Source organism: Crocuta crocuta, unplaced genomic scaffold, assembly GCF_008692635.1.
Source record: "Crocuta crocuta isolate KB4526 unplaced genomic scaffold, BGI_CrCroc_1.0 scaffold149, whole genome shotgun sequence".
NCBI classification, from domain to species: domain Eukaryota; kingdom Metazoa; phylum Chordata; class Mammalia; order Carnivora; family Hyaenidae; genus Crocuta; species Crocuta crocuta.
The window spans coordinates 1,975,705-1,997,083 of NW_027551561.1; the positions used below are offsets into that span (position 1 = coordinate 1,975,705).

General features: G+C 50.1%; 3 protein-coding genes and 1 long non-coding RNA gene across 5 annotated transcripts in view; 3 read left to right on the forward strand and 1 right to left on the reverse strand.

Annotated features, from left to right (window-relative positions):
- The window catches only part of PRPF8 (pre-mRNA processing factor 8), a 34,210-nt gene extending 19,311 nt beyond the window's left edge, over positions 1-14,899 (forward strand). Inside the window, exons 25-43 of the mRNA XM_077749588.1 lie at positions 4,850-5,097; positions 5,199-5,378; positions 5,578-5,713; positions 5,825-5,994; positions 6,136-6,265; positions 6,390-6,536; positions 7,121-7,281; positions 7,464-7,655; positions 7,961-8,198; positions 8,301-8,429; positions 9,515-9,628; positions 9,708-9,881; positions 10,186-10,379; positions 11,122-11,361; positions 11,458-11,599; positions 13,692-13,832; positions 13,967-14,106; positions 14,209-14,411; positions 14,559-14,899. Of these exons, the coding sequence (XP_077605714.1) occupies positions 4,850-5,097; positions 5,199-5,378; positions 5,578-5,713; positions 5,825-5,994; positions 6,136-6,265; positions 6,390-6,536; positions 7,121-7,281; positions 7,464-7,655; positions 7,961-8,198; positions 8,301-8,429; positions 9,515-9,628; positions 9,708-9,881; positions 10,186-10,379; positions 11,122-11,361; positions 11,458-11,599; positions 13,692-13,832; positions 13,967-14,106; positions 14,209-14,411; positions 14,559-14,713 (3,234 nt within the window). The 3' untranslated portion in view covers positions 14,714-14,899. The remainder of the gene's footprint in view (positions 1-4,849; positions 5,098-5,198; positions 5,379-5,577; positions 5,714-5,824; positions 5,995-6,135; positions 6,266-6,389; positions 6,537-7,120; positions 7,282-7,463; positions 7,656-7,960; positions 8,199-8,300; positions 8,430-9,514; positions 9,629-9,707; positions 9,882-10,185; positions 10,380-11,121; positions 11,362-11,457; positions 11,600-13,691; positions 13,833-13,966; positions 14,107-14,208; positions 14,412-14,558) is intronic.
- Positions 13,827-16,349, reverse strand: LOC144219581 (uncharacterized). The gene is made up of 3 exons (XR_013331466.1): positions 15,886-16,349; positions 15,486-15,559; positions 13,827-13,960 (listed from the first exon to the last, which is right to left on the reverse strand). It is a non-coding gene; the product is annotated as an uncharacterized LOC144219581 (long non-coding RNA).
- RILP (Rab interacting lysosomal protein) lies at positions 15,615-19,241 on the forward strand. 2 transcript variants are annotated; one of them, XM_077749590.1, is made up of 9 exons: positions 15,615-16,091; positions 16,166-16,259; positions 16,344-16,450; positions 16,542-16,787; positions 16,979-17,202; positions 17,628-17,750; positions 18,399-18,482; positions 18,757-18,843; positions 18,875-19,241. In XM_077749590.1, the coding sequence occupies exons 1-9, from the start codon at positions 15,864-15,866 to the stop codon at positions 19,041-19,043; spliced, it is 1,362 nt and encodes a 453-aa protein (XP_077605716.1). In that variant the 5' UTR covers positions 15,615-15,863; the 3' UTR covers positions 19,044-19,241. The 2 variants fall into 2 exon arrangements, with proteins under 2 accessions (XP_077605716.1, XP_077605715.1); XM_077749589.1 differs by having other exon boundaries at positions 17,075-17,202; positions 18,757-18,995.
- Positions 19,242-19,437: 196 nt separating this feature from the next.
- SCARF1 (scavenger receptor class F member 1) overlaps positions 19,438-21,379 on the forward strand; it is a 10,362-nt gene continuing 8,420 nt past the window's right edge. Inside the window, exons 1-3 of the mRNA XM_077749826.1 lie at positions 19,438-19,794; positions 20,107-20,168; positions 20,414-20,519. Coding sequence (XP_077605952.1) covers positions 19,577-19,794; positions 20,107-20,168; positions 20,414-20,519 — 386 coding nt within the window. The 5' untranslated portion in view covers positions 19,438-19,576. The remainder of the gene's footprint in view (positions 19,795-20,106; positions 20,169-20,413; positions 20,520-21,379) is intronic.

Sequence of the window (21,379 nt, forward strand, 5' to 3'; positions counted from 1 at the left end):
TTTTTTTTTTTTTTTTTTGAGAGAGAGAGAGAGACAGAGTGTGAGCAGGGGAGGGGCAGGGAGAGAGGGAGACACAGAATCCAAAGGAGGCTCCAGCTCTGAGCTGTCAGCATAGAGCCCAACGTGGGGCTCAGACTCAAAAGAGTGAGAGATCATGACCTGAGCCAAAGTCAGACACTCAAACGACTGAGCCACCCAGTGTTTATAAATGTCAATTAGGTCCAGTAGATTGAATGATGGTGCTGTTCAAGTCTTTGTAAATTCTTAATGACTTTTTTTGTCTACTGTCAATTGCTGAAAGAAGAGTTTTGGAAATTTTGAACTAAAATTGTGGATTTATTTATTTCCTCTTTCAGGTCCATTTTTGTTGTTGTTGGGATTTTTGTTTTTGCAAGGGGTTGTTCAGAGAGATAGTTAACTTTATTAGAGACATCCAAACTTTTAGCATAAAGCCACATGACATTTTTCAAGAAAATTATATATTTTTTGGAGTATGAAGAATTTCTGAAGTTCAGAAATCTGGAACTCTTAAAATATTTAGTCAAAACAAAAATACATAACAATTAGGTTGTAATTTTATAAAAAGGCAATGATCAGGACATCTTGTTGAACACTGCTGAAAGTTTGGCAAAATGTGGGGCGCCTGGGTGGCTCAGTCGGTTAAGCGTCTGACTTCGGCTCAGGTCATGATCTCAGTCTGTGGGTTCGAGCCCTGCGTCAGGCTCTTTGCTGACAGCCAGCTCAGAGCCTGGAGCCTGTTTCTGATTCTGTGGCTCCCTCTTTCTCTGACCCTCCCCTGCTCCCGTTGTCTCTCTCTGTCTCTCTCTCTCAGAAATAAAACATTAAAAAAAAAAAAAAAAAAAGTTGGGCAAAATGTAATTGCAGCTGTAAAACCAACAAGGAATTCATCTAAGATATTAGGCTTAGGGGAGCCATTTCATTGATATCAAAATGCAAACTGACAAACTTTTTGTCCAAGGAAAAGTGAACCTGAATACAAGTGATGACCAGGGGATTGTGCCAGATGGAGTGCTGTCATGTACCTGAAGAGACAGCTGGAATTAGAAATGGGCCTTACAGATGCACACAGAGATACATAGATACTTTGTCTGATAGTAGTGCTACGCAAGCTTTGTTTTGTGTTTGCATGGGTATCTCTTTTCATCTTTTTACTTTTAACTTCTAGTTAAGTTGAATAGAACTATCGGTGTAGTTAGGTTTAAATCTGCGATCATGAGGGGCGCCTTGGTGGCTCAGTCGGTTAAGCATCCTGCTTCGGGGCTCGGGCCATCATCTCATGGCCTGTGAGTTCGAGCCCCTCATTGGGCTCAATGCTGACAGCCTGGAGCCTGGTTCGGATTCTGTGTCTCTCTGCCCCTCCCCTGCTCACACTCTGTCTCTCAAATACAAACATTTAAAAAAACAATAAATCTGCCATCATGTATCTTTAGTTCTTATTCTGCTTTTTTCTTTTCCTGCTTTTTTTTTTTTTTTAAGATTTTATATTTTTAAGTAATCTTCAATGTGGGGCTTGAACTCCTAACCCCAAGCTCAAGAGTGGCATCCTTCATGCTCCACCAGGTGAGCCAGCCAGGTGCCCTGAGTGGGCTTGTTTGTTTTATTTCACTCTTTGCTTGGTAACTACAAAGAGTTACCAAGCAGAGCTCTTTTTTTAAAGATTTATTTTGAAGGACTCTACACCCAACATGGATCCCAAACTGAGAATCCCGAAACCAAGGCTTGCATGCTTTACTGACTGAGCGAGCCAGGCGCCCCTGTGGTTGCTTCTTTTTCTTTTTACTGGTTGCTCTGTACATCACTGACTTACACGGTCCACTGTGACCATTGGTCTTCTACTAAGATCGCTTTACATATAGTACAAGAACCGTCCCCCAGCGTTGTACTTCCATTTTCCCTTTCGTTCTTTGTAGTATTTTTGTCATGTTTTAACTTTACCTGTATTAAAAATACATCACTTTGTTACGAATTTTGTTCTAAACAGTAGTTATTATTTTATAGAAACTACATAGTGAGTAAAAATATCTTTTGCATTTTACTCATACTTTTTCTGTTTTTCTCGGTTATTTGATAGAAGTCCACATTTCCATCTGGGTTTTCATGCTGCTTTAGAGAATTTCCTTAAGCGTTTCTTGTAGTAGTGTTCTACTGGTAGTGAATGCATTCTGCTTTTGTCTGTCTGGAAAAGTGTTTATTTTGCCTTGATTTCTAGTAATATAAATCATTGTTTTCTTTTGTAAATTTACAGTGTCATTCTACCAGTGAATTTTTTTGTTTCAGATATTGTAATTTTTATCTCTGGAAAGTTCCATCCAGATGTTTAATATTTTCCATCATTATGTTCATACTTTGTATACTCACGTGTAATTAAAAGATTTTTTAAATAGCTATTTTAAGGCCCTTGGTTACTGACTTCATCACCTGTGTTACTACTAGGTCTATTTCTGTTTGATTTTTTTCTGATTATGGATAATTCATTCATTTTTTGCATTAATGATCATTTTTTATTATATGCTAGAAATTTTGAATTTTACTTGTTGATAGGTTTTGTTTTGTTAAAGAGTATTGAGTTGTGTTCTGGTGTGCAGTTCAGTAACTTGTGGATTAGTTTGATCTTTTTAAGGCTTGCTTTTAAGCGTGGTTATGGCATCTCTATGGCATCTTTTGTTTTGGGGCTAATGAACCTCCGCTGCTAGGTTGATAACCTTCTGGGGACTCTACCCAATTCCCATGTATTATAGGTTCTCTCTGCTGTGGCTAGTGGGAACACAAACTGCTGCCAACCTTAAATGACTTGTGGGACTTGCTCAGCTTTCTGATCTCTGGGGTTCTTCTTGGAGTTTTACTCCATACAGATTGGTACTCATTCAGAATCATGGGGAATCCCTTCACAGATCTCCAGAAATCTCTTTTGGAGGCCTTGCTTCTTGTAGCTGTCTTGGCCTCTTGAACTCTAATCCCAATCTCTTCAATTCACCCAGACTATTGGGCCCTCTTTCTGTTACCCCTCTGTGTGTATGCTACAGCTTGGAAACTCAGTAAGCAGTAAGTTGGGGGCAGTTGTAAGTTTACGTCATTTTCCTTTTGGTCAAGGGTCATGGTCTGTGTTGCTGGTTTGTGAATTGTCTGAAGATACTTTTTTATATATTTTGTTTAGTTTTCTAGCTGTTTATAGTTGGAAGACGATTTCTGTGGCCCTATTAGTTTTTATTTCCTCTATAATTTTTAGTAATTTTTCTCATCCCTTTTTCTCCCCCACCTACCCCAGGATTACTTACTGTATTTGCTTCTAAGTGTTTATGTTGCCTTAGTTGATATTTTTTTATTGAGATGAAATCACACTTTTAAAAAAATGTACAATTCTGGGGCACCTGGTGGCTCAGTTGGTTATGCATCCGACTCTCGACTTCATCTCAGGTCATGATCTCACAGTTCATGAGTTTGAGCCCCACATTAGGCTCTGTGTGCTCACAGCATGAAGCCTGCTTTGGGTCCTCTGTCTTCCTCATTCTGGCCTTCTCTTGCTCACTCTCAAAAATAAATGTTAAAAAAAATTAATAAAAAGAAAAAAATTAAAGAAAAAAGATGTACAGTTCCATGGTTTTCAGTATATATTGTGCAACCATCCCCATTGTCTAATTCTAGAATGTTTTCATCACCCCAGAAAGAAACCCTGTATCTGTTAGCAGTCATTCATTTCCCATCGTTCCCTCCCATTCAGCTCCTGGCAACTGTGAATCTACTTTCAGTCTATATGGATTTGTCTACTTTGGATATTTCATATAAACTGAATTGTACAATACATGACCTTTTTTGGTCTGATTTCTTTCATCTAACATGTTTTTAAGATTCATCTACATGGTAGCACATATCAGTACTTGAAGAATCCTTTTCACTGGTGAATAATATTCTATTATAGATGTACCAAATTTTGTTTTTCTTTGTCAGTTGGTAGACATTTGCGTTTTTTCCACTTTTTTTTTTTAATGTTTTATTTATTTCTGAGAAAGAGAGAGAGTGTGAGCAGGAGAACGTCAGAGAGAGGGAAATACAGAATCTGAAACAGGCTCTAGGCTCTGAGCTGGCTGTCAGCACAGAGCCCGATGTGGGGCTCGAACCCACGAACCGTGAATCATGACCTGAGCCGAAGTCGGACACTTAACCAACTGAGCCACTCAGGTGCCCCTCCACTTTTTGGCTATTATGAATAATGGTGCTGTGAGCATTTGTGTACAGATTTTTGTGCAGATGTATGTTTTCGTTTCTCTTGGTTTTACACTTAAGAGTAGAATTGCTGGATCATATGGTAGTTCTGTTTAACTTTTTAAACTACCAGGTTGTTTTTCAAGGTGATTGCATCATTACACATTCCTACCAGCAATAGTAGAGTGTTCTGTTTTCTTTTTTTCTTTTTTTTTTTTTTTTAAATGAGAGAGGCAGAGCATGAGTGGGGGAAGGGCAGAGAGAGAAGGAGACACAGAATCTGAATCAGGTTCCAGGCTCTGAGCTGTCAGCACAGAGCCCTACACAGGGGGCTCGAACCCATGAACTATGAGAACATGACCTGAGCTGAAGTTGGACACTCAACCGACTGAACAACTCAGGTACCCCCAGGAGTGTTTCATTTTCTTCACATTCTTGCTAACACTTGTCACTGTTTTGTAGCCATTCCTGTGGGTGTTACATAGCATCTCATAGTGGTTTTGACTTACGTATACTTCCTTAATGACACCGAGTCCAGATCTTCCTCGAGAACTAGGAAGAATACTTGAACTGGGTCAAGTAGTCCCCATGGCTCACCTGTAATTTCCTTTTCCCCCACTATTTTCAGATTGTGAATAAGTGGAACACTGCTCTTATTGGCCTTATGACGTACTTTCGGGAGGCTGTCGTGAACACCCAGGAGCTCTTGGACTTGTTGGTGAAGTGTGAGAACAAGATCCAGACACGTATCAAGATTGGCCTCAACTCCAAGATGCCGAGTCGTTTCCCGCCTGTTGTGTTCTACACCCCTAAGGAGTTGGGTGGACTCGGCATGCTCTCCATGGGCCATGTGCTCATCCCCCAGTCTGACCTCCGGTAGGACTTGCTTGAAAATCTTGCTAGATCCTGAGGGAAGGGGACGTTTCTTTACTTTTAGGCTTTGTTTTTTCTCTAACCTTGGTTGTGCCCCCAAACAGGTGGTCCAAGCAGACAGATGTAGGTATCACACACTTTCGTTCAGGAATGAGCCATGAGGAAGACCAGCTGATTCCCAACCTGTACCGCTACATACAGCCTTGGGAGAGCGAGTTCATTGATTCTCAGCGGGTCTGGGCTGAGTATGCACTGAAGAGACAAGAGGCTATTGCTCAGAACAGGTACACATCCAGGAAGGCATGGCCGTCCTGCTGGGGGTATGCAGCCTTGCATGGAGGTCAGGAGCAGAGCATGCTATACTTTTATGAAGACCAGGGAAGTAGGTTCTACATCTGACCTGTTTGTCCTTGGCCAGGGAGGAATGCTGAATAAGCTCTTTGTGTGAGCACATGTTTGAATTCAGTATTTTTCCTTTGACAGACGATTGACCTTAGAAGATCTAGAGGATTCATGGGATCGTGGCATTCCTCGAATCAACACCCTTTTCCAGAAGGACCGGCACACATTGGCTTATGATAAAGGCTGGCGTGTTCGAACTGACTTTAAGCAGTACCAGGTACATGGAGGGGATAATAGAGTTTCCCTGCACTAGAAGAACCCACCACTGTGCCAGGAACCTGGGGCAGTAGACACCTGGAAGCTTGATGGTGCTTGCCTTGCCATCTAGGTTTTGAAGCAGAACCCTTTCTGGTGGACACATCAGCGTCATGACGGCAAACTCTGGAACCTGAACAACTACCGTACAGACATGATCCAGGCCCTGGGTGGTGTAGAAGGCATTCTGGAACACACACTCTTCAAGGGCACGTACTTCCCTACCTGGGAGGGGCTTTTCTGGTGAGGATTCTCTTCTCCCCTTACGGTGACCTGTCCTAACTCTGAGCTCATCCTTTTGTGCCTTGTGTTCTGTGGTGTCCACCAGAGAGCAGTGCTCTGGGAGATGGCAGGGTATCACTTTGCCTGGTCTCTTTTCCCCAGGGAGAAGGCCAGTGGTTTTGAGGAGTCTATGAAGTGGAAGAAGCTAACCAATGCTCAGCGATCAGGGTTGAACCAGATTCCCAATCGTAGATTCACCCTCTGGTGGTCTCCAACCATCAACCGAGCCAATGTGAGTGCGATTGCTAGACCTGGAAGATGGGAAGCTAAAAACACGTGTTTCTGCCTCCTTCATTATGTCCTGAGAACAAGTGGCTTGCTGTTTGGTGTCACTTACACTTTCTTTGTCCCATCAGGTATATGTAGGCTTTCAGGTGCAGCTGGACCTAACCGGTATCTTTATGCATGGCAAGATCCCCACGCTGAAGATCTCTCTCATCCAGATCTTCCGAGCCCACTTGTGGCAGAAGATTCACGAGAGCATCGTGATGGACTTGTGTCAGGTGGGTCAAGAACAAGGGCACGGGGCACCACCAGAAGTCAGGTCCGCTTAGGCTCAGGCAGTTAAACATCTGACTCTTGGGGCGCCTGGGTGGCTCAGTCGGTTAAGCGTCCGACTTCAGCTCAGGTCATGATCTCATGGTTTGTGGATTTGAGCCCCACGTCAGGCTCTGTGCTGACAGCTCAGAGCCTGGAGCCTGTTTGGGACTCTGTATCTCCCTCTCTCTCTGACCCTCCCCTGTTCATGCTCGCTCGCGCTCGCACGCGCTCTCTCTCTCCCTCTCTCAGAAATAAATAAAACCTAAAAAAAAAAAAAAAATTAAAACAACAACAAAAAAGACATCTGATTCTAGGTCACACCTCAGGTCATGAGTTAATGGTTCAAGCCCCACCTTGGGCTCTGTGCTGGGTGTGAAGCCTACTTTAAAAAAAGGTCAGCTTACTCTTGGCATGGGAAGTCCACCCTAGAAGCACTGAGGAGGAGACTTGCATTGTGGTGCCAGGTGCCACATTATCTGAACTCCTATAAGCCTCATTCTAAGTGGGCTCCCATGAACAGTCATAACCTTTCCACCTTTGCCTTTAGGTGTTTGATCAGGAACTGGATGCGCTAGAAATTGAAACAGTACAGAAGGAGACCATTCACCCACGAAAGTCCTATAAGATGAATTCTTCCTGTGCAGATATCCTGCTATTTGCTTCCTATAAGTGGAATGTCTCCCGGCCTTCATTGCTGGCGGACTCCAAGTAAGTGCTTTATAACCCAAGAAGGTTGGTTTTACTGTTCTACATGTGCTACTTTGGGAACTGTCCTTTCCTTTTGGAGATTTACATGTAGTGATTGAGAGTTAATGTGGTTCTGGGACCTTGGTTGTGTTGGTGGCTTCCTAAAGCCTGAATTCCTAACCAGAATCTCTCTCTACCCTCAGGGATGTGATGGACAGTACCACCACTCAGAAGTATTGGATTGATATCCAGTTGCGCTGGGGGGACTATGATTCCCATGACATTGAACGCTATGCGCGGGCCAAGTTCCTGGACTATACCACAGACAACATGAGTATCTACCCTTCGCCCACTGGTGTGCTCATTGCCATTGACCTGGCCTATAACCTGCATAGGTAAGTTGGTGTTCAGAAGCACGTGTGTATGTCAACCCCATACTTCAATTTTAATATTTTTAATTTATGTAAACTCTGGTTAATCTGGAGCTCAAACTCACAACTCTGAGATCAAGAGTCATATGCTCTACTGACTGCACCAACCAGGCACCCAGTCAGCCCCATACTTTAATGTATACATGTTTTCTAGTTTGTTTGTGTGGCCCTTTCCTCTTCTGGTTGACTTTTTCTTCCTTGCCTCTGTGTATATGGGCAGACACTCATCAGCCTGGTCTTCACTCTTCTTGCCTCTTCTGTTCTCATAGTGCCTATGGAAACTGGTTCCCAGGCAGCAAGCCTCTCATACAGCAGGCCATGGCCAAGATCATGAAGGCAAACCCTGCCTTGTATGTGTTACGTGAACGGATCCGCAAGGGGCTGCAGCTCTATTCATCTGAACCCACTGAGCCCTATCTGTCGTCTCAGAACTATGGTGAGCTCTTCTCCAACCAGATTATCTGGTTTGTGGATGACACTAATGTCTACAGAGTGACTATTCACAAGGTGAGAATTAGAAGCAGCTTAGGGATGTGGGCAAATGTGTGCATAAGGGAAAGGCAGGGTGGTTGTGTCTAGGCTGCACTAACTGATGGTATCATTCATTAGACCTTTGAAGGGAATTTGACAACCAAACCTATCAATGGGGCCATCTTCATCTTCAATCCACGCACAGGGCAGCTGTTCCTCAAGATTATCCACACATCTGTGTGGGCTGGACAGAAGCGTCTGGGGCAGGTGAGCTGGTTAAAGGGTCGAGAGGCTACCCCTTTTTTTGGGGGGAGGTGTGTCTGGGAGAGAGCAGGGGGGCAGGGGGCATCCTCCTGTTTCTCTCTCTGAGGTTAAGTGTGTCTCATTTGAACCTTTGCCCTGAATTACTTGGGGCGTGTTCTGCAGGGCGCCCAGCACTGTGTGAGGTCCATCGTTACCTACCGGTTGGTCTCTTCTGTTTCCTTTTTTTTTTAATTTTTTTTTTTTTTTAAGGTTTTTTTATTTCTAGAGAGAGAGAGAGCGTGAGCAGGGGAGGGTCAGAGAGAGAGGGAGTCACAGACTGAAACAGGCTCCAGGCTCTGAGCTGGCAGTCATCACAGAGCTCAACGCGGGGCTCGAACCCACGAACCGTGAGATCATGACCTAAGCAAAAGTCGGACGCTTAACCGACTAAGCCACCCAGGCGCCCCTGGTCTCTTCTGTTTCCTGAATCTCCCGTCTCTAACCTACCTTGAACAAGACTACCAAAAATCATCTTTGTAAAGGGAACAAGAATTCTTCAAGCATCATTTTTACCAAGTCTCTACCTTTTTCTATCTAACCCTTTTTTCTTGCTGAATTACCTCTTCTCTGGCTCTCTAGACACTTGGTAATCTGGCTGCACTACCATCTGTCCAGCTGTGGTTTCTCTTCCTTTAAACCCTGTTTTCCTTTTGCAACAGCCAGGATCCTACTATCCCCAAACTCTGACCTTCATTTCCACTTCTGCGGCTTTGCTCATATATCCTTCTAGAATGCCCTCTCCTCTTTACTATGTTAATCAGTCTTCCTCATTCCCTAAGACCTGTTTCTGTGTATAGCTTTTTATCAATTTAAGCCCTAATTTGATTATTACATAATCAAATACCGGCTTGTGGTGTAACTTGCGTGAGTTTTGTCTGACCAGCTAGGCCTTTTGGGCAAGGCCATTTGACACTTTTTTTTGGACCCCCCAAAGTACCTGACTTCCAATAGCAGTGCGCAGCAGAAACAGAGGTTGCTTATTTTTTTTGTTCTAGTTGACCTGCCGTGGTAGGGACTCAGTTTCCATTTCTTCCCCTCTCCCTGTTTAGCTGGCTAAGTGGAAGACGGCTGAGGAGGTGGCTGCCCTGATCCGATCTCTGCCTGTGGAGGAACAGCCCAAGCAGATCATTGTCACCAGGAAGGGCATGCTGGACCCACTGGAGGTGAGAGGTGGGTGAGGTCGAAGAAAGGAGGACTGAGATGTATAGGCTGTTTCTAATCTTGGACTTGATCTTGTCTCAGGTGCACTTGCTGGACTTCCCCAATATTGTGATCAAAGGATCGGAGCTCCAGCTCCCTTTCCAGGCTTGTCTCAAGGTGGAAAAGTTTGGGGACCTTATCCTTAAAGCCACTGAACCCCAGATGGTTCTTTTTAATCTCTATGATGACTGGCTCAAGACTATCTCATCTTACACGGTATGAAACTACCTAACAGAAGGTTACTCTAAGAGGAGTGGGTTTGGGGCTGTAAGACAATCCTGTTCCTGCCTTAGGTTTTCCCCAGGTCCCCTATGGGGCCGTTGCACACCTTCAACCTGCAGATGAGATGTTCTGCAGTTCTGTGTTCTGCATATAAAGTTGACTGGGAGAGCAACAGAAGCTGTACCTTAAGAGTTTGAAATCAATTTCTAGGTTCCCTGAAAGGGTAGAAATGCGGGAAGTGGAGGGGACATGAAGTGGCTGACCCCACCTACCCCTTTATTGCCATATCTTTTCTCAGGCTTTCTCCCGCCTCATCCTGATTCTGCGTGCCCTGCATGTGAACAACGACCGGGCAAAGGTGATCCTGAAGCCAGACAAGACGACTATTACAGAGCCACACCATATTTGGCCCACCCTGACTGATGAGGAGTGGATCAAGGTGGAAGTGCAACTCAAAGATCTGATCTTGGCTGACTACGGCAAGAAAAACAAGTGAGCACTGGCAGTTGGGAGATGCGTGGGACATCCTAAAAGGGTGAAATAAATGGTTCGGTATATGGTTTCTGGGTCTTTTGAAACATTTAGGCTCAGAAATTTCTCAAGGACTTGTCCCGGAGATACCTATAGAAAAGAGATAGGCAGTGTCTTCAGGAAATATAGAAAATGTCAATGTTTCAGGGTTTCGGTCTGCTTCTTGGGCATTGTTTCATGTTGCCATTTTGAGCAGGGCATTTCTTTACCATCCATATGTTACAGGAAGTTTTAGCATCCCAGATCCCCAGGTACTGCTGTTAATAAATAGCACGCACGCCCCTCTCCCTGTCATTTGGGCAACCCAAGAAAAATGTCCATAGGTTTCCACATACCCCCTAGGATGACTAAGGTGATTGACTGACACTACCAGTGATGACTGAGAACATATTCTAAGGGTTTCTGTGTTTGAGGCTTGTCCTATAAACCAGGGCACTTCTTGTCAAGGAGAAGAGGGAGATCTTAGTACTGAGCAGTGTGAGCGCTGCTGAAAGGGTATAGGTGCACAGCGCCATCCTGGGCTGTGATAAATCTTCTTGGTATTGGGACACCCCAACTTCACGCTCCCTTTATAAGTGTCACTTGAGGATTGTCTGGGGTAGGGGTATGGAGTCCCCTGTCCTACCAAGTTATACTCTTGCCATTGAGGCATGATTGATGAAGGGGAAGAGATCTTGTGGTGTGACCCATGCTGTCCCCGCAGTGTGAATGTGGCATCACTGACACAGTCAGAAATCCGAGACATCATCCTGGGTATGGAGATCTCGGCACCATCACAGCAGCGGCAGCAGATAGCAGAGATTGAGAAGCAGACCAAGGAACAGTCACAGCTGACGGCAACACAGACTCGTACTGTCAACAAGCATGGTGATGAGATCATTACTTCAACCACCAGCAACTATGAGACCCAGACTTTCTCATCGAAGACTGAATGGCGGGTTAGGTACTGTAAGGGGCCATGGGGTAGGGATGGCAAAGCCTACTGACGTTGCCTGAGGTGCTAGGCTGGAGAAATGCTGACATTCCCCACCGTTTTTAGGGCCATCTCTGCTGCCAACCTTCACCTAAGGACCAATCATATCTATGTTTCATCTGATGACATCAAGGAGACTGGTTATACCTATATCCTTCCCAAGAATGTACTTAAGAAGTTTATCTGCATATCTGACCTGCGGGCCCAAGTGAGTAATTGTGCACAGCTAAGCCATAGTGAGCCTGGCATTTTACGTGCCTAAAATTCATCTGAATTCAGGGTATGTAAGAATGGCCAAAATAGCAAGGAGGGTTTTGCCTCCCACCAAATACATAATGTTTTAACGTTATAAAGCTGTGGCAGTTAAGAGTTCCAGACATTTTTCGGGGCGCCTGGGTGGCTTAGTCGGTTAAGCGTCCGACTTTCGCTTAGGTCATNTTCCAGACATTTTTGGAAGACGATAGTATATAGTCAGAAAGGGATCCTTGTGTATTTAGTAAATGTGTATCAGATCTGTAGGATTAAGAATGCCTTATGGTACTGAAACAGTCAGAACCCTGCCTCACAACTTAAAAAATGCAGGCGAAGGGGCGCCTGGGTGGCTCAGTCGGTTAAGTGTCTGACTTCAGCTCAGGTCATGATCTCACGGTTCGTGGGTTCGAGCCCTGCGTCTGACTTTGTGCCTACAGCCAGCTCAGAGCCTGGAGCCTATTTCGGGTTCTGTATCTCCCTCTTTCTCTGACCTTCCCCTGCTCACATGCGCGTGCGCGCGCTCTCTCTCTCTCTCTCTCTCAGAAATAAAAACATTAAAAATAAATTTTTTAAAAAACGCAGGTGGAATAAAGTCTCAATGTAAAATACTAGGTTGTAAAGTATTAGAAGAAAATGTCTAATATCTTAGTGTTGAGATTGCCACTTTTATTTTTTTTAGTTTATTTGAGAGACAGCGTGAGTGGGGGAGGGGCAGAGAGAGAAAGGATCTCAAGCTGACATTCCAGAGCCCAACTTGAAGCTTGAACTCATGAAATCATAAGATCATGACCTGGGCTGAAACCAGAAGTCGGATGCTTAACCAACTGAGCCACCCAGGCGCCCCGAGATAGCCTTCTTAAGATATAAAACCATGGGGCACCTGGGTGGCTCAGTTGAGCATCCAGCTCTTGATTACAGCTCAGGTTGTGACCCCAGGGTTGTGAAATTGAGTTCTGCATGTGGCTCCACACTCAGTGCAGATTCTCTCTCTCACTCCGCTCCTCTCCCATGCATGCACATTCTATCTACAATTAAAATTAATAAAATAACTAGAAGAAAAGGCAAAGAATATGAAGGTAGTTCAGAAACAGAACTATAAATGGCAAATGTAATATGAAAAGATGCTTGCGGGGGCGCCTGGGTGGCTCAGTCTTTATTTCAGCTCAGGTCATAATCTCACGGCTTCTGTATGAGTTTGAGCCCAGCGTCAGGCTCTGCACTGACAGTGCGGAGCCTGCTTGGGATTCTTTCTCTCCCTTTCTCTTCTGCCTCTTTCCTGCTCCTGATCACATTCTCTTTCTCTCTCAAAAATAAATACTTTGAAGAAGTATTCGGCCTTACTAGTAATCAGGTAATTCATTGTATACAACACCCAATTTGTGGCCTCAGGTTGGTAAATTTGAGAAGACTGTTAGTATCTTGTATCGGTGGGTTTATAGGACACAGGTCCTCTTTGTCGATGGCCGTGTAAAATTTAAAATTCCACCTAGTGGTGGATTTAAAGATGTGTTCATCTTGGGAAGCTTCATGAGCTGTGTGTTGGTGTGCTCATTTATTTATGGATACTCCTTAATCAGCCGGGGACCATGTGAGCAACGCAGGTTCCTGGACCCCACTTGAGATTTTTTTTTTTTTTTTTTTAATGTTTTATTTCTGAGAGAGAGACAGCGTAAGCAGGGGAGGGTCAGAGAGAGCAGGAGACAAAGAATCGGAAACAGGCTGCAGGCTCTGAGCTATCGGCACAGAACTCGATGCGGGGCTCGAACCCACAACCGTAAGATCATGACCTGAGCTGAAGTCGGCACTTAACCGACTGAGCCACCCAGGCGCCCCACCGCACTCGAGATTCTGATGTGAGAAGTCCAAGGTTAAGGGTCATGTTTAACGTTTTGAGCAAGCACCCCAGGTGACTCTAATGCAAGAGATTCTGATCACATTTTGAGAAACTGTCCTTTGTTCTTGGTGAAGGGAATGAAACACAGGGCTGACAGCCCAGAGTCTGGAGTGGTGCTAAGAATCGTTCTGGTTCTTCACCCTTTTGTTCCCAGATTGCAGGGTACCTGTACGGGGTGAGCCCGCCAGATAACCCGCAGGTGAAGGAGATCCGCTGCATCGTGATGGTGCCGCAGTGGGGCACTCACCAAACCGTGCATCTGCCTGGCCAGCTGCCCCAGCATGAGTATCTCAAGGTCAGGGGGGTGTGGGTGATGGGAGCTTTCTTGTGTCAGCCTGGTGGGAGGAAGGCAGCGTGTTGTTCTCATGGGGGGTGAGTCCTGTCTGTAGATGGGACTCCAGAGAGCTTCTGACCTCTCTTCACCTATAGGAAATGGAACCCTTGGGATGGATCCACACTCAGCCCAATGAGTCCCCCCAGCTGTCACCCCAGGATGTCACCACCCACGCTAAGATCATGGCTGACAACCCATCTTGGGATGGCGAGAAGACCATTATCATCACCTGCAGGTAGTCTTGGGCCCCTTGGGGAGGAAATGCGGTGTGGCAGACATTGCCACACAGGGCCTAGAAGGGCGGCCCGAGCTCTGACTGTCTTCATCCCTCTGTCAGCTTCACACCAGGCTCCTGCACACTGACAGCCTATAAGCTGACCCCCAGTGGCTATGAATGGGGTCGCCAGAACACGGACAAGGGCAACAATCCCAAGGGCTATCTACCCTCGCATTATGAAAGGGTCCAGATGCTGCTGTCAGACCGCTTCCTTGGGTTTTTTATGGTCCCTGCCCAGTCCTCATGGAACTACAACTTTATGGGTAAGTTCAGCCTGAGGAAGAGGGACTACGGTTAGGCCATTACTGTTGGCACTTGGGGCTTGACTCCGGTTTGAAGATGGCCCGGGGGCCCAGGCTGGGTGAGGCGGGTGCACTTTGTTAACACTGGACTTTTCCTTCCACCCCCAGGTGTCCGGCATGATCCCAACATGAAATACGAGTTGCAGCTGGCAAACCCCAAAGAGTTCTACCACGAGGTGCACAGACCTTCCCACTTCCTCAACTTTGCTCTCCTGCAAGAGGGCGAGGTCTACTCCGCGGATCGAGAGGACCTCTATGCCTAGTTGTATCCTCTCCTCCCCTCCCCCACTTCAGACGCTCCACAGGCTGGAGCCTTTTACCCCCAAAGACAAGCTGGTGACATTCAGCAGCTTGGCCCCCTCTTCCTCTATTTGTGCTTCTTGTGTTACTGATTTCTGGTGGCTTGTAGCCCTGAGCAAAGTGTATTAATAAATTTTGTATAAATAGGAGTTTTGGGGTTTGTTTTCCTCCTGAGCTCAAATTCTGGATGCAGGAAGGCTGGACTTGTTCACAGCAGCATGCTGGCCTCAGCCTTAAAGGGGTGTGAGCCTCCTATTCAGGGGCTGTGGTACTGAGTATCCCTTAATGAACCGAAGTGGGGTTGGGCTTTCACACCCCTACTGATTGGCCGTATTTGTCAATAATCGTCAAAATGTTTGCAAACCAGGGCGGGCACCTGGGTGGCTCAGTCAGTTGAGTGTCTGACTTGATTTTGGCTCAGGTCATGCTCTCACAGTCATGAGATCAAGCCCTCTGTGCTGGGCCTGGAGCCTGCTTAAGATTTTCTGTCTCCCATTCTCTTTCCGCCCACCCCTGCTCTTGCTCACTAGTGCTCCGATTTGCAAACCAAATCGCTCCTATTCGACATCCTTTGGAACAATTGCTGCCATTTTCTGAGCTTGTGGATTTTCTCTTCCCAACTGTGGTGCCCAACCTAGCCCCTTAAGCTTTGTGTCACTTCTGGTTGGGGAAACAGGCACATGGCTGGACAGATGGGCGGTCTCAGAGGCCAAGGACAACCCTCCTACCTCTCACCTCTTGCCTGTAGTGCTTGGCAGCCAAGTTGAGCCTCATGACACCAGACACTGGGGTGGAGCCTGGACTGAGCGCTGTGGGGAGGGATTGACAAAAGTGACCAGTTAGAGCCCTGAGCCTCAGCTCTGAGACGCCTGGCTGGAAGCAGGCAGTCCTGCTTCCTGTGACCTTGGGGACTCTTAACAGGACAGGACCCCGGGGGACCCAGTGCACTACCTCCTTACCCACGCCTTTTCCCTTAATCGCTCCTCCTCTGTCGCTTCTTCCCCGCCCTCTACTGCCCTAAACTGCTTCCTGGGCCGGAACTGTTTGGCTTTTTCCTGCCCCAGTTAGGGTTGGGGGTGGGGAGAGCGTCGCAGCCCTTGGCCTTCTGGGGCCATGGAGCCCAGGGGACCGGTACCCGGGGAGCCTGGCTGCGGGCCTCGAGTGGCCACCGGGTCAGGGACGGCTGCGGAGCTCGTGTACCATCTAGCGGGGGCCCTGGGCACGGAGCTGAAGGAGCTGGCGCGCCGCTTCGGGCCGGAGGCGGCGGCCAGGCTAGTGCCGCTCGTGGTCCGGGCGCTGGAGCTCCTGGAAAAGGCTGCGGTGGGGCCCGACCCCGACTCAGTGAGTCACCGCCCCCTCCCCTCGCCACCCGCAGGGCTGGTGGGAGCGTAGCGCTCACAGCCTGGACTCCCCAGCTGCAGGTGTCAGCGCAGCAGGCCGAACTGGAGCTGCGGCGGCTGCGCGAGGAGAACGAGCACCTCCGCAGACAGCTGCGCTCTGGGCCACAGGGTGAGTGCGGGCACCGCCACGGGGCGGGGCGGGCCGGCCCAGGGCCTCCTCCCCACGCCGCTGCTAAGTTCGTCCCCTCCTCAGAGGAGCGCGCTCTTCTGCGGCAGCTCAAGGAGGTGACCGACCGCCAGCGAGATGAGCTCCGGGCGCACAACCGCGACCTGCTGCAGCGCAGCCAGGAGACCGAGGCGGTGAGGGCGGGGCAAGGGGCGGGGCGACGAGCGGGGCTCTCCACCTCCCCCATCGACACCCCGCCTACCTCCTCTTTTGCCCCGCCCCCAGCTTCAGGAGCAGCTGCAGCGCCTCCTGCTGGTGAATTCAGAGCTGAGGCACAAACTGGCCGCGGTGCAAACCCAGCTGCGTGCCGCGAGGGACCGCGAGAGTGAGCGCGAGCTACAGCGCCAAGGGGCAGTGGCACTGGCTCGAGAGCTGGCGCAGGACCGGGCCAAGGGGACCGGGTATGAGCAGAGGCAGGAGCCGGAGCGGGCACCCGCTGACGCGGGAGCCCCAGGGAGCCCTGAGGACCCGGTGAGTGCCCAGAGCAGTATTCGCAGGGCTGGAACTTGGTGGGCACTCGGGAAAGGTTTGCTGTGCTGCGTTAGCAGGTCCACCGGGAAGTTGGAAGGTGGCCAACAAGTGTGCGCCCCCCAGCCGGCCTCTGCTCTCACTCTCGGCCAGAGCTCTGGTCTATCATCTGTTGCAGCACCCTTGTCTCCCAGGTCTCCCTGGCAGTCACTTGCCCTAGCACTCCTGTGATGGCCTGGGGACAGGGGACACCGGCAGAGGCGCGCCCACCGACCAAGCCTGTCCTTCAGCCAGGACGTCCCTCCAACGTAGGACAGTGCAGCTTCAGTCGAGAGGAACTTGAGCAGATCCTTCAGGAGAGGAATGAACTCAAAGCCAACGTGTTCCTGCTGAAGGAGGAGCTGGCCTACTTCCAGAGGTGAGGGCGGTGGGCGGGGGCTGGGACGATGGCGGTGGGGGACTCCACTCACACCTGTTCCTGGGCCTCAAGTCACCAGCTTCATGTTTTGGTTCACGGATACAGCCACAGTGACATGTGCCAGGCACTGTGCCGGGCACTGGGAGGACGCCAGTGACACAGCGCCTGCCCTCCGGGAACTTCTTCCACATGAGGGAGGAGGTGGTACAGAAAGTCACAGCAGTGCTCAGAGAAGTATTCCTAGGAAAGTCACAGTAGTGCTCAGTGAAGTGTTCCTAGGAAAGGGCGACAACGAAGCTAAGCTCTGAGGGGTGTGAGCAAGGCAGAGTATTTAAAAAATGGGGGAACAAGATGCACAGGTACTGGGAGTGAGACCTACCATGGGCATTCCCACTGCTTACTGGGGCCTGCTGCCTCCTCTGTAGGGAGCTGCTCACAGACCACCGGGTCCCCGGGCTTCTGGTTGAAGCCATGAAGGTGGCTGTCAAGAAGCAGCAGAAGAAGATCAAGGCCAAGATGTTAGGGATTCCAGAGGAAGCAGAGAGCAGGTAAGTCCCTGCCTCCATTCCCACTAAGCCAACTCCCCTTGCTCTTTCTGCTGAGCCTCATGTACCAGCCTGGTCATGCTCTAACCCAGTCTCGTCACCCCTTGAGCCTGCCACCTGAGCCTTCTTACTCCCTGAGCCTGTCACCTAGTTACTTCTTAAATCTGCTAACCTGGCCCGGTCACCCCTGGGCCTGCTGTCTGGTCTGTCCCGCTGAACCTATCACTCCGGACTGGGCACCCCCTGGGCCTGCCACTCCGGCCTGGTCACACCCTAGCCTGCTGCCCTTCTCTCCAGATTGCCCTACTTCCGCTTGCCATGCTCACTGTACCTCCTGATAAAGAAACCTGGTAGCGCTGCTTCTCCGCATTAATTTTTTAGTTTCCTGTCTTGGCTGGATCTGTTTGTTCTCAGAAGGTTCAGGCTGTCGTTACAGCCATGTCAGGGCATGCTGTCAGGCTATAAAATAAAAGCCTCAAGATGCCCTTCATCTCCCCAGCACCTCCTTCTCTCCAGCCCCGAGGGGCCCAGAGTCACTCTGTCCTCCCTTGGCCACTCCTGGGCGCGGTGCAGAGGGCTGAACATAGCCGGACTCCTGGTGTCCCCTAGGGCCTTGATTAATGACCCCGACATCTCTTCTCTCTGCCTCAGTGACGATGAAGACAGCTCATGGCTCCTACTCTCCAGTGATAAGGAAGCCCACTCTCCACCCACTGAGTCCCGAATACAGAGTTTGTATGTTGGGAGAAGAGGAACGGGAAAGGTTGAGGGGGTGAGGGAGGGCCCCCACCTTTATTCTTTCCCCCTTTCCTGCTCCACTGACATTCGTTTCGCTGCCCTGAGCTCTAAGCGTGCCCGTCCCATGCTGGCCCTGGTCCCTTTGCCCCCTCGGTACCTCAGGCTCCCCTTTCTTCCCGTTGTATCCCTTTCCTCACCGCCCGCTGCCCTCAGCCGGTGTCGTTGGCCCCTCTGGCATCCAGTTCAGCGTGCCTCCTGGTTCTGCGCCCAGGTTTGGCCTGTCCTATCGAGGTGAAACAGAGGCCCCTGAAGCCCAGACCAGCAGCATGGCCCCCAGGAAGCTAGGGGGAGAAGAGGAGGCCCCACAGCCACCCAACTTGGATCCTGCGGGCAGCCCCACAGTCCTCAGCTCCTGACCAGCCTTGCTCTGCACTCGATGAACATCTTTGTCTGGGGAGGCCTCGGCTGCCCCAGAGACCTGACTCTGGAATCCGGCCATGGGTAGATGTGTGGCCTCCAGTAAGGGCAGGGCTCCCCCCTTTTCCAATCCTGGCCTGAGCCAGGGCACGATGAAGAGCTCAGCCTTCCTTCCTTCCCTGTATCTCTGTGCCAAGCCTCCGGGGTCAGATAAAAGCGCTTCCTCCCCGAGTCTCCATTTTCCCATTCATGAAATGGAGAGCTGACTACCTACCTCCCCAGGGTTTATGCGAACGGCCTAAGCCGATGTAATAAAGCCGCTGCCCACGATACCCAGAACCGGCTCCATGTCTGTGTGTTAGCGGACTGCCCCCGCCTGGCTCTGCCGAGGGCAGAGGGCAGGCCGAGGTTTCCTCCCAGGGTCCTGTTGGTTGTTGGTGGGGAGGCGTCTCCCAGCTAGGGCCTCCGTTGGGTGGTATGACCTAATGGAAAGATGGGGCTCCCACTCGCACCCCACACCCTCGCCTGTCCCCAGGGCTCTGGGGTTTGCAGCTCCGGCTTCCTGCCCCCTCCAGACGGAGACCAGCCCCTCAAGCCTCCACTCAGCCTTCGCTTTTCATTTCTCTGGTGTCCGGGCTTCCCAGCACCCGCCCGCCCTCTCAGGGAGGTGCCTCATGGCAGCCCGCCCCTCGGCACTGGTTTCCTCAGGAAAGGCCTTGGAAGGAAGCAGGGAGGGGGTTGGGAGCCGTGGGGGCCAGACTAACCCAAGCCTTCCCGCTGGACTGGCCGCCATGGGGCTGAGGCTGCTGCTCCCGCTGTTGCTGCTCTGGACCCAGGGGACCCAGGGGGCCAAGCTGGACCCCAGTGGGCAGCACGTCTGCGTGGCCAGCAGGTGGGTTTTGGTAGGAATCTGATGCGGGGTGGGGTGGGGTGGTGCCTGAACTGGTATTGCAGCATTGCAGGCAAGGAGGACATGAGGGAAGAGGTCATGGGGCTTGGGGACAGCCTGGGGGGGTGGGGAGAGAGTCAAGGCAGAAGGTGGGAGGGCCAGGGAAGGAAAGGGAAGGGACTGGGGACACTGGGGCTGTGACTCTCGGCTAGGCCTGCCTGAGGGGGTTGAGGCAGCCTCGCACATCTCAGCCAGAGACAGTGATCCACCTGCGGAGCCAGCCTGTCCCCCGGCTGACCCCTCTCTGCCCCACAGCCCCTCTGCGGAGCTCCAGTGCTGCCCAGGCTGGAGGCAGAAAGATCAAGAATGCACTGTCCGTGAGTAGTGAGAACAGATCCCCACCCGAGAAGAAAGGAGGACACAGCCCCGTGACCCTTCCTCCCTCCCCTCCTGGGGCCTAGTTCCCCTCCTGAGCCCTAGGGCCAGGGTCCACGCGGACACCACCCGCCCCCGCCCCCGGCCCTGAGGGAATGGCAGGGTGCTGGGAGCCAGTGAGAGGGGCAGAGTGTCCCCTGGTTGTGCCATGCCACCGTCCTTCCCACCTGGGTGGGGTGTTTTTCAGCCATCTGTGAGGGGCTGGATGCCTGCCGGGAAGATGAAGTGTGCGTGAAACCAGGCCTCTGTCGATGCAAACCTGGATTCTTTGGGGCCCAGTGCAACACCCGTGAGTCCTGAGTTTCATCTGGAGGACGAAGTTGCTAGGCAGAACTGGGGAGCGGGGAGGCAAAGCAGGTAGAAATGTGATCTCAGAACAGCAGGGCCAGAATCCCTCCAAGCTTCCCTGAGGAAATTGAGACCCAGAGTCAGGAAGTGACGCATTCTTGGAAGATGCCTTGAGTCATCTGGTTCTTACCCGTATCCACAAAGCTCTACCCACAGCCTCAGTTCTGGGCCCTTCACCATCCACAACTTCTCAGAAGGGATGGTGGTTATCCCTGTTGATTGCGAAATGGACACATTCTCAGTGTCCCGCGCACGCACTTTACACTTGCGTGGAGGGTGGAAGGAGGTCCCTGGCGGGGCTCTGCCCTGCCGGGTAGAAAAGACAGGCTTGGTTAAGGGTTTGGTGGCCAGGGTGGCCAGAGAGTAGCCACCGGGAATCAGGGCTGAGAGAAGACCCTAGGGGGAAATGTGGCCTCTCCTGTGACCCTCACGGTCAGCATCCAGGTGCAAGGGGGTGGGGTGTGTGTGGCGGCGGGGACACTCAGATGCTCTGTCATCTCTGGTGGGGTGGAGGTGGAGGGAGGTGGGCATGAATGAAATCCTACTTCTGTGTGACTCTGGGCAAACCTTTTCCCACTCAGGAGCTTTAAGTGTGTTCTGGAGCATGAAGTGGGAGGCTGGGCCACTCCAAAGGGTTTCTGTAGTTCGTGAATCCGAGGCAGGAAGTGATTTGTGCCCCAGGAGGTTAGGCGGCCAGATGTTCAAGGGTCTGCCTCCGGCTCTTGGGAGGGTGGGTCTGGCGCCCCTCTCCCTTGCGGAAGGGGGCGTGGAGCTGAGATCCGTCTCTGGCCCCGAGCCCACAGAC

Excerpts from the sequence above, each read along its gene's own strand:
- RILP (XM_077749590.1), top strand. The coding sequence starts at position 15,864 with ATGGAGCCCAGGGGACCGGTACCCGGGGAGCCTGGCTGCGGGCCTCGA. Across the intron at positions 17,203-17,627 it reads GAGCTGGCCTACTTCCAGAG|GGAGCTGCTCACAGACCACC; the intron begins GTGAGGGCGGTG and ends CCTCCTCTGTAG. Across the intron at positions 18,483-18,756 it reads GAGTCCCGAATACAGAGTTT|GTTTGGCCTGTCCTATCGAG; the intron begins GTATGTTGGGAG and ends TTCTGCGCCCAG.